General features: G+C 44.5%; 1 protein-coding gene across 1 annotated transcript in view; it reads right to left on the bottom strand.

Annotated features, from left to right (window-relative positions):
• LOC137383479 (cytoplasmic phosphatidylinositol transfer protein 1-like) overlaps positions 1-14,166 on the bottom strand; it is a 273,622-nt gene that overhangs the window by 108,094 nt on the left and 151,362 nt on the right. The window contains exons 4-5 of the mRNA XM_068056450.1: positions 6,451-6,539; positions 4,274-4,281 (exon numbers count right to left, since the gene is read on the bottom strand). Coding sequence (XP_067912551.1) covers positions 4,274-4,281; positions 6,451-6,539 — 97 coding nt within the window. The remainder of the gene's footprint in view (positions 1-4,273; positions 4,282-6,450; positions 6,540-14,166) is intronic.

The raw sequence follows: 14,166 nt of genomic DNA, 5'->3' as shown, positions 1-14,166 counted from the left end.
AATGGTCCTGACCCATGATTATATTTAAAGGGCATAAGATTCCGCCAATAGAATTGGAGATAGTTTTCAATTAATCCAGAGCTTTCTAGCACAAGATTCCTCCTAGTGGCGGTGAGGCTCCATGGCAGCACCCACCACCCCTCCCCCACCCCCCCCGCCCGCCCCACCACTGGGTGATGGGACCTCAATTTAAATATTCAAATGAATAAAATTAATAAATTTTTAAGGGCTTCCCTGCAATCTTGAGGGCCCGCCATGATCTTCGGCGCAGCGGCTGGCACCCCCGCACCTTCAGATCCCCATCCGGGGAAACGCAGTGCCACATTGGTGGGGAGGACGTAAGTTTTTCAGTGCGGGGGGGAGCAGGGTAAAATTAATGCAACGAGTGTAGGGGATGGTGGGATGGGTTGAACATTAAACTTTGTGCAGTTTGGTAAGGGAAAGGTCAAATGTAAAAGGTAAGTATTTTGGGGGGGGAGGCAAAATAGATAATTTAATTTTTTGGGGGGGTTGGGATAGGGGCATTATAAATTTATTTATTTAATTTGGGGGTTATCGTTTTAAAAAGTTAAATGAGGCGACAGAGCAGGCTGCCCTTTAAAAATGGTGCCAGCACCTGTGCACAGGCAGCTGACGCCATTGCCAAGGACGAACAGCTCATCCCCCTCCATGTGATTGGTGCGGACGGTGGGGGGGCCGCCCTGGCTATTTAACCGAGACACGCGCGGGAGATTGTGGTGGAGTTTTGGTGGCGGGCTCTTGAAAACCAGCCCCTTATTACAACATCAATGGTCACAAAGTTTCACAGTATCCCCTCATCACGAACTTCTAACAATTATATTAAGAACTTATGAAAAAGTACCTCATATTATTTTTAAAAAGTATTTTGTGCTTAAAACTATTTCCCTGATATATTTTCCAATGAGTTATTTATTGTTGTAATCTACACCTTCACCATGTGTTCCTGTAATTGCATGAATTGAGAGGTGGAGGTTGACCTAATTATAGTGATTGGGTACTTTCTAGTGTGTGACACTGACTAAAATCAACTTGGTGTTAATTGTAAAGGGTTTACTGCTGTCTTAATCAAGGCTACGAGGGGATTTCCTGCAGTGTTGCTTGCATTCATAAAGCTGGATTTAGTGGAGCTGGTGAAGCTCCCAGCGCCGGGCTGACAGGCGGTGAGAAACCCGCCATGGCCATTCGGAGCCCCCCGGCTCTTTCTAACAGCATCTGGGCAATCCTGCTCCTGACTTAATCGCGGCATGATGGGAGGGTGCGCCTCCATCGCAATTCTATGGGCCTCCCACCTCCTAGCCCATCTCTGGGTGGCCCATTAAATCCAGCCCATAGTATCAGGGAGTTTTAACCAGCTGCACAATTGATCAATGTCAAACGGAAATAAGGAGCTGAATTTTACTAGCACCCATCCACCCCAATGTCAGGGTTCGTGGCAGGGGGCCCAGAAAATATCTCCAGGAGAGGTGCGCCACAGACCCCGACGCCGGAAAGGCCCAGCCGCCCTGCTGCTTGGAAACAGAACCTTAATTTATTAAAATGAATGGTAATTAGTGAATAACGACTTACCTTGCAGCGACGGCCATCACACCTGGCCGGTTGCCTGAACACCTGTGCCTTCAGATCTCCATTCGGAAATCCGAGGCGGAACACTGGTGGGGAGGGGGGAGGAGTGAAGTTTTCAGGATGGGATGGGATGGGGTGGAGTGGGGGGGGTGGGCGGGAGTGGGGAAAACTCTTCCTATGGTTGGTTGCAGGGATGGTGGGAAGAGGTTAAGGGTTAAAGTTAGTAAAGTCCGGGGGGGGGACATTCGAGATCTGAAAAAAAACATTTTTTGCGGGGGAGAGGGCAGTTTACATATTGATTACTCATTGTGGGTGTGGGAGAATGAATTGAAAATGTGAATAACTGTCTATCTTTATTTTTTAACATTCTGTAACTTTAAAAATTTTAATGAGTCCGCAGGGCCTGAAGCCCTTTAAAAATGGCGCCAGTGCCTGCGTGGTGGCACCGGACACTGTTGCCAGGAATGGAGCGCCTGCCCCCTCTATGTCATCGAGGGTGGGTGTTCTGCCCCCTCCATTTAAATGAGTCACCGTGCGTATTATCGCGCTGGCTCCGCGTCATTCATGAAGCTCGCTGCCGAGATTGGAGGCAAAATGAAAAATCCAGCCCAGGGTATATTCTATTCATTCGTGGAATGTAGGCATCGCTGGCAAGGCCAGCATTTAGTTCCCATCCTAACTCCCCTTGAGAAGGTGGTAGCAAGCCGCCTTCTTAAACTGCTGCGGTCCTTGTGGTGCGGGTACACTCACGGTGCTGCAAGGGAGGGAGTTCAAAGATTTTAACGCAGTGACAGTGAAGAAATGGTGATATAATTCCAAGTCAGAATGGGCTGTGACCCCAGAGGGGAACTTGCAGGTAGTGGTGGGGTTTGGGATCGTTTGAGACACTGAGGGAGGGAGGAAGTGGGAGGGAGATAGAAGGGGAGTGAGGAAGAGGTCAACTGGGTCTGTTGAACTAAATAAACTGGTGGGCAGGTAAAGTCTTGGGACATGCATACAGAAGTAGTAAGTGAGCTTTTTTATTCCATTTACCATTTTCTGTCTTTGGAGTCAGTTGTGAACTAAGTTGCTGTGCTAGGTTTTAGTTTCTGGTTTTGAAAACTGAATGATCTAACTAGTCTATGCTGACCATGATACCATGTGGGTAGCACAGCAAGAATCAACAACACGAGAGCTATTATACAATGCTATGACCAGGTGAGAAAGGGGTCTAGGGTTCCCTCTCAGCCTTCTCCTGGTCTTACCGTAACAGGGTTTAATTTTAAACACAAAGTGTTTTTAGCTCCTCCTTGGTGAATCTTTATTCACTGCTTTCCAATTGTAAGGCAAAGAAACCAGCCAAACAGGTTTTCTTAGGTTTAAAGAAAAAAGGTTGAATTTTATTAAACTTAAACTCTAATTTGCTTAATGTCTACGGATACGCGATGCACCCATGCTAGCATGCATACGCGATACACAGATGCAGATAGAGACAGGAAAGAGCAGAAGTGGAAAAGTTTGAGGCAATATCTGAAGATGGTTTTGGTTACTGTTCTTCGAGCTCGCTGTAGAGGTCTTGATTGTCGGTAGGTCTTGCTTTTCATTGGAGCCCAGTGTTCTTCTTAAAACTTGTTCGATGTAAGAGACTTTTCTCTCTTGAGGTTCATGTGTCCTCAGTGGGTCCAGAGGCTTGTGAGAAAGAGAAACAGAGCAGACTGGAGAGATCTTCTCACTCCAGGAGCAAACAGTCTTTCTAGGTTCAAACTGTCTGTGCACAATTCAAAAACTCCCAAGCTGGCCAGCAGGTCAGTCATGTGACGAACTGGTGTAACCACTTCTGTGTTTGTGGATTCTCTTGTCCCAGCAGCACCTGGAATGCCTCCTCTTACACACAATACCCGGTGATCAAAGTCCATTGTGGGTTGAATGTGTCAGGGAATGGCCCTTTGTCTCCAAAAGCACTGTCTGTTAGTATGTAAATGTTTTTCCCAGCCATGGCTGATCTGTTTAACAAGTCATTTCCTCGCTCCAGCAACAGTTTAAAATCAATGTTCCTATGACAAAATTAATACGCCTCATTCTTGGCAGGTGGGGACCTGGATGACGACAAACAGACAGTGATATCATAGAATCGTACAGCACAGTAGGCCATTCAGCCCATCGTGGCTGAGCTAATTGGATAGCTCTTTCAAGTTACTGCTTCTATCACCCTGTCAGGCAGTACATTCCTGATCAGAACAACACGCTGCGCAAAAACGTATCTTCTCATCTCACCTCTGGTTCCTTTGCCAATTATTGTAAATCTGCGTCTACTGGTTACTGACCCTACTGCCAGTGGAAATTGTTTCTCCTTATTTACTCTATCAAAGTCCCTCATCACTTTGAACACCACTATTAAATCTCTCTTTAACAATCTCTGCTCTAAGGAAATACATTATGGGACACACTGACATATTAAATATAGATTGCCATCCTATCATACATCATGCTAAATGGAAGAAGTGGCCAGTGTTGTGTTGAAACTTATCTTACTTATTCAGGAGAGGGAAGGCCTTGAGTAAAATTTGCATGCCATCGATAAATAAGGCTGTGTATCCGTGGGAATGATTCATTTTTACAAGGTTTTAAAGCATCCAACATACCCATTTGGTATTATATGTTACATTACTTATTCATGTATGTATAGAATATAAAACATGGAAGTACTCACGGTGTATTCTAGTTGCACAGGATGGAATACAGGCAATGCAGGAGGAGAAAGGAAAAAAAGAGAATAAATAATTATAACGATCTCAACTCTACATCACCTCCAAAAGTTACCCCAGCAGGTAATTTTGATGACATGCCTAATAAATAAGCTGATTTAGAAATGCTTGAGCAAGTAGGTTTAAGTGAGTTCATCCTGTGCCTAAAGGACTTTGCAGTCTTCTTTGAATCAAGCACAAAAAGCCGTTGCCTAGCAGCAAGGTCCTTCGAAAGAACGGCATCGCATTTTCCAGCTATATCTCGGGACACGGCATAGAATCGTTCTTCACACTCCAGTGTCGACTGTAGTGCGAGTTGAAGGGAAAACAAACATGCAACCCAAATGAAAGGCTGCAAGTCAAATTTTGTGGCATTTAGCTCGCAAATAATTCTGAAATTTGACACCGTCCAAATGCACTTCCCTCAGCACAAAGGAAATATATTTCTTTTAGTCATCAGCAGAATTCAAAATTGGCAGCATCACAGAATGTGCCTTTAAACCCCCAACCCCTCAACAACCCCCCCTACCCCCACCCCAGACCACACTTTCAGCAATGTCACATAGAATCGGATAAAGTCCTACAGGCCAGCCAGTCAAAAGTAACTAACCAACCGCTGGTCAGGTAACATAGACTCGAATGTAGCTAATAAAAACTTTACTGGATGGATATGATAATGTCTTTCCAATTTAGCCCAGAGGTTTGTGCCTTTAAAACTCAACTGTGGAAGATTTAAATGGAACTTGTTTATTCTCAGTCAGATTGCTAGGTGGAACTCCATGGGTGTGAGTTAATAGAGGAATCAGGAACTGAGCCCATGCTGTTCACTGACTGGCTCAGGCAGCAGCTGTGGAGAATTCGTATCTCTCCTCAGTGGAAGAAAATATGAGTCAGCCCCTTGCACCCTCTGAGTTCTGATGAAATGTCACTGACCTGAAACGTTAACTCTGCTTCTCTCTCCACAGATGCTGCCAGACCTGCTGAGTATTTCCAGCATTTCTTGTTTTTATATCCTTGCACCCTCTGTACTAGTTTGGCTCACTCACCTCTGGGTCAGGAGGTTGGGGGTTCAAGGCCCAATCCAGGTCTTGAGCACAAAATCTAAGCTGACACACTTCAGTGCAGTGCTGAGGCAATACTGCACCATCAGAGATGCTGCCTTTTGCACATGAACGGAGGCCCTGTTCAGGAAGATGTGAAAGATTCCACGGTGCTATTCACAAAGGAGCAGGAAAATGTTGCAGCGTCCTGGCCAACATTCCACCCTTACCCAATACCAGCCAAAACAGTCTTTCATTTAATTCACTGTTTGTGAGTTCTTCATGTGTGCAAACTGGCTCCTGTGTTTGCTTGGGGAACAACCGTGACTGCACTTCAGAAGTACTTTATAGACTGCAAAGTGCTTTGAGACATCCTGAGGACATGAAAGGTGCTATACAAGTTTAAGTTCTATCTTTCTTTGCAGGTGAATTCCTCTGTATAGGTATTAAAGATTAACAATACTTCTGAAATCCAAATCACACCTGATGGCTAACCATAAACAAGGCAAGCTATTTGCTAAGAGCAAAATACTGCGGATGCTGGAACTCTGAAATTAGAACAGAAAGTACCGGAAATACTCAGCAGTTCTGGCAGCATCTGTCGAGACAGAAACAGAGTTAACATTTCAGGTCCGCGACCTTTCATCAGAACTGGCAAAAGCCATTTGTTATTGGGCATATCTTTTGAGAAAATGACATCTTCACTGCGTTGGGGACTTAAGAACAGGGACAATACTTGGGCAGCTGAGCGCAAGGCTCGTAGCTAGTGCGAAAACTCACTACACTTGTAATAGCATATCAAACCGTGCCAAATACTTTGTCCTTCTTTAGTTTGCTTTCGAGCTGAATACAGTGCACCTCTTGCCCAGAGTCGCACCTCATACCGAAGAGGCAAAGAGGAAGCACAGGTACCCTCAAAGGAAAACTGGGACAGAATAGAAATCATAAATTCAATGGCATAGAAGAAGAGCACTTGTGTGCTGTTGAGCAGTGTGCAGCTTTTGAATCTTGAGCATGGGCATTGTCACTTGGAGTACAACTGGGATAATTTTCACCTTGATAATGATTTCAATTGCCAAACAACAGTTGGAAAGTTTTCTTACCTGTGATGGTATAAGGATAGTAGTTCCAGGCCTTTTCTGTGATATAAAATATTCGAGGCACCACAGCCCTAGCCCAGCTAGGGAGTTTGCTGTGGAGAGAAAGGAAAGTGTAAATAGAAACAATAGTGATAGAAGTCTGCATTGAACATACGAATATACGAATGTACAAACATACGAATTAGGAGCAGGAGTAGGCCACTCGACCCCTTGAGCCTGCTCTGCCATTCAATAAGTTCATGGCTGAACTGATTACTACACATTTCCACCTACCCCCGATAACCTTCCACCCCCTTGCTTATCAAGAATCTATCTACCACTGCCTTAAAAATGTTCAAAGACTCTGCTTCCACTGTCTTTTGAGGAAGAGAATTCCAAAGACTCACCACCCTCAGAGAAAAAATTCTCCTCATCTCTCTCTTAAATGTGTTCCCCCTTATTTTTAGACAGTGACCCCTAGTTCAAGATTCTCCCACAAGGGGAAACATCCTTTCCACATCCACCCTGACAAGACCCCTCAGGATCTTATATGTTTCAATCAAGTCGCCTCTTACTCTTCTAAATTCCAGTGGATACAAACCTGGCCTGTCCAATCTTTCCGCATAAGAGAGGCCACCCATTCCAGGCATTAGTCTAGTAAACCTTCTCTGTACTGCCTCCAATGCATTTACATCTTTCCTTAAATAAGGAGACCAATACTGTACACAGTACTCCAGATGTGGTCTCTCCAATGCCCTGTATAGCTGAAGCATAACCTCCCTACCTTTGTATTCAATTCCCCTCGCGATAAACGATAACATTCGATTAGCTTTTCTAATTATGTGCTGTACCTGCATACTAACCTTTTGTGATTCATGCACTAGGACACCCAGAACCCTCTGCATCTCAGAGCTCTGCAATTTCACACCATTTGGATAATACGTTTCTTTTTTATTCTTCCTGCCAAAGTGGACAATTTCATACTTTCCCACATTATACTCTATTTGCCAGATCTTTGCCCACTCACTTAACCTATCTATATCCCTTTGTAGCCTCCTTATGTCCTCTTCACATGTTACTTTCCCACCGATCTTTGTGTCATCAGCAAATTTAGTAACCATACCTTCGGTCCCTTCATCTAAGTCATTTATATAAATTGTAAAAAGTTGAGGCCCCAGCACAGATCCCTGTGGCACACCACTCATTACATCTTGCCAACCAGAAAATGACCCCTTTATGCCTACTTGCTGTTTCCTGTTAGCTAGCCAATCTTCTATCCATGCCAATATGTTACCCCCTACACCATGAGCTTTTATTTTCTGCAATAACCTTTGATGTGGCACCTTATCAAATGCCTTCTGGAAATCTAAGTACAATACATCCACCGGTTCCTTTTTATCCACAGCACATGTAATTCCCTCAAAGAACTTCAATAAATTGGTTAAACATGATTTCCCTTTCACAAAACCATGTTGACTCTGCCTGATCACCTTGAATTTTTCTAAATGCTATAACATATTTAATAATATCTTCTAACATTTCCCTAAGACAGATGTTCAGTTAACTGGCCTGTAGTTTCTTGCTTTCTGTCTCCCTCCCTTTTTGAATAAAGGAGTTACATTCGCTACTTTCCAATCTAAAGGAACCTTCCTCGAATCTAGGGAATTTGGGAAAATTAAAACTAACGTATAAACTATTTCACTCACCACTTCTTTTAATACCCTCGGATGAAGGCCATCAGGACCCGGGGATTGTCAGCCCACAGTTTTGTTCAGTACCATTTCCCTGGTGATTGTAATTTTCTTGCGTTCCTCCCTCCCATTTCCTGACTTACAGCTAATACTGGGATGTTACTTGTATCCTCAATAGTGAAGACTGATGCAAAATATCTGTTCAAAGAGGCTGAAGATGAATGCAAAGCACTGTACAGTAGCTGAGGTCAGAGGCCAGGCTTATAAATATTTTAATTCATAAGAATTTCCAAGCATATATTTATGAACCCCAAACTAGATGCATTACACCTTGTGTTGCACATCCTAGCCAATAGTTATAGTATATTATATCTCTGCACAAATGGAAATCATAATTTGCACCTCTTCCATACTTCAGGGAATCACTGCTCTGTCCACAGTGCAATCCGCACAACTCAAACTGTTTTACTCTTTAGATATATCAGAACACAGTGTTGGGTCTATTAGGAACATTATTTATAGGGAAGTATTAATGGCAGCTTGGAACTGACCATAGATTCTCATTGTTCCAAATGAGGGAGAAGAGCTGACAATCAATTTGCTAGGTTTATGAAATCCAGACAGTTGAACTCAGCAGCATTACCAACATAACATGTTTCCCCTGGCTGGGGAATCTAGAACAGGGGGTCCAGTCTCAGAACAAGAGCTTGGCCATTTAGAACTAAGATGAAGAGAAATTTCACTCAAAGGGGTGTGAATCTTGGAGTTTACGACCCCAGAGAGCTACGGCTGCTCAGTCATTGAGTATATTCCAGATAGTGATCAATAGATTTTTGGATACTACGGAAATTAAGGGATATGGGACAGTTCGGGAAGGTGGGGTCAAGGTAGAAGATCAGCCATCATCTTGTTGAATGAAGGAGCAGGCTCGAAGGGCCAAATGGCCTACTTCTGCTCCTATTTTACAATAGAATGAGGGAGGACTTGGCTAAAGTGGACTGGAAACAAAGATTTTACGGTGGGACAGTTGACGAGCAGTGGAGGACTTTCAAAGCAATTTTTCAAAGTGCTCAGCAAAAGTATATTCCAGTGAAAAGGAAGGACTGGAAGAAAAGGGGTAATCTGCCATGGGTGTCTAAGGAAATAAGGGAGGCTATCAAATTGAAAGAGAAGGCATACAAAGTGGCCAAAAGCAGCATGAAACTAGAAGATTGGGAAAACTTTAAAGGTCAACAGAAAGCCACAAAAAGAGCTATAAAGAAAAGAAAGATTCTTTTGGGCCTCCTTATCTCGAGAGACAATGGATACGCACCTGGAGGTGGTCAGTGGTTTGTGAAGCAGCGCCTGGAGTGGCTATAAAGGCCAATTCTGGAGTGACAGGCTCTTCCACAGGTGCTGCAGAGAAATTTGTTTGTTGGGGCTGTTGCACAGTTGGCTCTCCCCTTGCGCCTCTGTCTTTTTTCCTGCCAACTACTAAGTCTCTTCGACTCGCCACAATTTAGCCCTGTCTTTATGGCTGCCCGCCAGCTCTGGCGAATGCTGGCAACTGACTCCCACGACTTGTGATCAATGTCACACGATTTCATGTCGCGTTTGCAGACGTCTTTATAACGGAGACATGGACGGCCGGTGGGTCTGATACCAGTGGCGAGCTCGCTGTACAATGTGTCTTTGGGGATCCTGCCATCTTCCATGCGGCTCACATGGCCAAGCCATCTCAAGCGCCGCTGACTCAGTAGTGTGTATAAGCTGGGGGTGTTGGCCGCTTCAAGGACTTCTGTGTTGGAGATATAGTCCTGCCACCTGATGCCAAGTATTCTCCGAAGGCAGCGAAGATGGAATGAATTGAGACGTCGCTCTTGGCTGGCATACGTTGTCCAGGCCTCGCTGCCGTAGAGCAAGGTACTGAGGACACAGGCCTGATACACTCGGACTTTTGTGTTCCGTGTCAGTGCGCCATTTTCCCACACTCTCTTGGCCAGTCTGGACATAGCAGTGGAAGCCTTACCCATGCGCTTGTTGATTTCTGCATCTAGAGACAGGTTACTGGTGATAGTTGAGCCTAGGTAGGTGAACTCTTGAACCACTTCCAGAGCGTGGTCGCCAATATTGATGGATGGAGCATTTCTGACATCCTGCCCCATGATGTTCGTTTTCTTGAGGCTGATGGTTAGGCCAAATTCATTGCAGGCAGAACATGAGAAACATGAGAAAAAACTAGCACAGAATATAAAGACAGATAGCAAAAGTTTCTACAAATATATAAAACGAAAAAGAGTGGCTAAAGTAAACGTTGGTCCTTTAGAGGATGAGAAGGGGAATTTAGTTATGGGATATGATGAAATGGCTGAGGCATTGAACAGGTATTTTGTATCGGTCTTCACAATGGAGGACATTAATAACATGCCAGTAATTGACAAAGAGACGAACGTAGGTGAGGACCTGGAAACAATCATTATTACGGAAGAGGTAGTGTTGGGCAAGCTAATGGAGTTAAGGATTGATAAGTCTCCTGGCCCTGATGGAATGCATCCCAGGGTACTAAAAGAGATGGTGGGAGAAATAGCAGGTGCACTGGCAGTAATTTTCCAAAATTCGCTGGACTCTGGGGTAGTCCCAGCTGATTGGAAAACAGTAGATGTGACGCCACTGTTTAAAAAGGGAGGTAGACAAAAGATGGGGAATTATAGACCAGTTAGCTTAACCTCTGTAGTGGGGAAGATGCTTGAGTCTATTATCAAGGAAGAAATAGCAGGGCATCTCGATGGAAATTGTCCCGTTGGGCAGACGCAGCATGGGTTCATGAAGGGCAGGTCATGCTTGACAAATCTTTTGGAATTCTATGATGACATTACGAGCAAGGTGGACAATGGGGACCCAGTGGATGTGGTGTACCTAGATTTCCAAAAGGCCTTCGACAAGGTGCCGCACAAGAGGCTGCTGCATAAGGTAAGGATGCATGGCGTTAGGGGTAAAGTATTAGCATGGATAGAGGATTGGTTGACTAACAGGAAGCAGAGAGTGGGGATAAATGAGTGCTATTCTGGTTGGCAATCAGTCACTACTGGTGTGCCTCAGGGTTTGGTGTTGGGACCGCAATTATTTACAATTTATATAGATGACTTGGAGTTGGGGACCACGTGTAGGGTGTCAAAGTTTGCAGATTACACTAAAATGAGTGGCAGAGCAAAGTGTGCAGATGACTGTGAAACTTTGCAGAGGAACATAGATACATTGTGTGAGTGGGCAAAGGTCTGGCAGATGGAATACAATGTTAATAAATGTGAAGTCATTCATTTCGGTAGGAGTAACAGTAAAAAGGATTATTACTTGAATGGTAAAAAGTTGCAGCATGCTGCTATGCAGAGGGACCTGGGTATCCTTGTGCATGAATCGCAGAAGGTTGGTCTGCAGGTACAGCAAGTAATTAGGAAGGCAAATGGAATTTTGTCCTTCATTGCTAAAGGGATTGAGTTTAAAAGCAGAGAGGTTATGTTGCAGCTGTATAAGGTACTGGTGAGGCCACACCTGGAGTACTGTGTGCAGTTTTGGTCTCCTTACTTGAGAAAGGATATACTGGCACTGGAGAGGGTGCAGAGGAGGTTCACTAGGTTGATTCCGGAGTTGAGGGGGTTGGCTAATGAGGAGAGACTGAGTAGGTTGGGATTATATTCATTGGAGTTCAGAAGAATGAGGGGGGATCTTAGAGAAACATATAAAATCGTGAAGGGAATAGATAAGTTACAAGTAGAGAGGATGTTTCCACTGGCAGGTGAAGCTAGGACAAGAGGGCATAGCCTCAAGATTAGAGGGAGCAGATTTAGGACTGAATTAAGAAGGAACTTCTTCACCAAGAGGGTTGTTAATCTATGGAATTCCTTGCCTAGTGAAGTAGTTGACGCTACTTCAGTAAACGTTTTTAAAGCTAAGGTAGATATCTTTTTGAACAATAAAGGAATTAAGGGATACGGTGAGAGCGCGGGTAAGTGGATCTGAGTCCACGAAAAGATCAGCCATGATCTTATTGAATGGCGGAGCAGGCTCGAGGGGCCGGACGGCCTACTCCTGCTCCTAGTTCTTATGATCTAACATCAACACAATGACAAATACAAACAGAGCCTTGCCAAGGGTGAAATTGTTTGGGCAAATCTAGAGTTTTGGCAGGTTAGATTTTTGTGCCTTGCAAGGCTAGAGTGACTGAATTAGCAGTATTATGCTTTTGTCAAAAAACCATCCTTGACCTGTTTCTTCACCCTCCTTCAGGCAATGATCTGTATTTAATATAATGCCCGTTACATTAAAATTTAAGTTGTTGTGGTTACACACACAGATATTTACAGTCCCACTGGTCATGAAAAATGGCAAGTGTCATCATAGAGTTGCAGTGAAGAAAACTGGACCCTTTAGGGCATAATTTCAGAGTACAACAGGGTACTGTTAAATGGCACCAGAGTGATGGGAGGTTGATCAGCATCTTTAAACATCTGCATGTGGCTGTGTTTCTAACCTCGGCAATCCCACTCCGGAGAAGTGCTGAGCTAGGTCCTCCCTATTGGAAGGGAACAACCATCCCCCTCTTGCACACCCCTCATGGTCAAAGCAAACAGAGGCCTTGAAAAAGATAACCTAATTGTCTACCCTCACTTTTTGACAGGGAGACCAGGAAAAAATGATGGAAAATTAAAAATAAGGGATTACAAATGGAGACTAAATCAAGAAGGAAAGAAGGGTTTATGATGTTGGGAGTACAACAATACAACAGGCTCTGTCAATAGAAGTGCAAAATTACAGGCCAACAACAGCCATTTTCAGACATAAGCTGGATTTTAAGCAGCCCTTGACATAGTGATCTGTGGTGGGGGGGACCGAAAGATGGCTGTGGTTGAGGCCCACTACGGACCTCGACGCCGGCAGGGCCCAGCCTGATCTTCCCGGCAGGAGAGGCACTGTGGAAGCCCCGCCGCTGCTCAGCGATGGGACCACAATCAACATAATCAAATTAATAAAATTAATGCATTTACATATACTTACCTCAGATCTTGCGGACCTGCCGCGATCTTCGGCACGGCGGCCGGCACTCCCGCGCCTTCGGATCCCCATCCGGGGAAATGAGGTGCCATACTGGTGAGGAGTGGGGGTGGAGGTACGTTATCAGTGTGATGGGAGGGGACGGGGTCATGGGTGTAGGGAATGGTGGGAAGGGTTGTGCTTTAAACTTTATACAGTTTGGGGGGGGTGGGGGGGAGGTCAGATGGAGGGAAGGGCAAATATTTAATGTAATTGCTATTGGGGGGGAGTGAGAGAAGGGTAAAAGAAACACATTTATTTAATTTTATGGGATATGTATTTAAATATTTAAATAAACCGGCAGGGCTGACAGCCCTTTAAAAATGACATCAGCGCCTGCGCACAGGCAGCTGACACCATTGCTGGGGACGGACAGCCCGCCCACTCATATGATCGGGGCGGGGGTCGGGCTGCCCCAGCTATTTAAATGAGCCGTCATGCTTAAGATTGCGGCAGCTCTTTGGCGGCAGCCCGCTTTTGAACTCAAAAAGCCTAGGATGACAAAGGCACTTCTACATTGTGCCACTTTCACAGGGTACAAGCAAGGAAATCACTCAACACAGAGCATTTATTGAATAGTGACAAAATGGGACTGTGTGTATTCAGTCGGCTGCCTTTGACTGATATTTCAAGATCAATTGTGTGGTGTATTCTGCATGAATCTATTTCACTGAATAGGCATGATTCAACATTCAAGACACACTGAGTTATAAAATGTGGTTATATAAACTTTAAAGATTGCAGTTGACGGCAAGCCAAGTTCTGATCCAGATACAGAATCGCTATGCACCAAACTGCACTCCATTCCTTTCCCTTGTATAAATTCCAGTGCATGAAAATCCTTGTCCTATTTCCTCCCACTGTGTAGAATGCCAATGTAGACACCACTTTTTTCCCCTCTTCTGGGCCTTCTGACACAATCCCCCATCTATCTGGGCAATGAATATGAAAATTCCATTAAAGGTTAGCCGTTAAGGTGGAT

This window comes from Heterodontus francisci, chromosome 24 (assembly GCF_036365525.1).
Source record: "Heterodontus francisci isolate sHetFra1 chromosome 24, sHetFra1.hap1, whole genome shotgun sequence".
Lineage (NCBI taxonomy): Eukaryota > Metazoa > Chordata > Chondrichthyes > Heterodontiformes > Heterodontidae > Heterodontus > Heterodontus francisci.
Note: the sequence above shows the minus strand (reverse complement) of the source record. Positions and strands in the feature narration are given on the sequence as shown.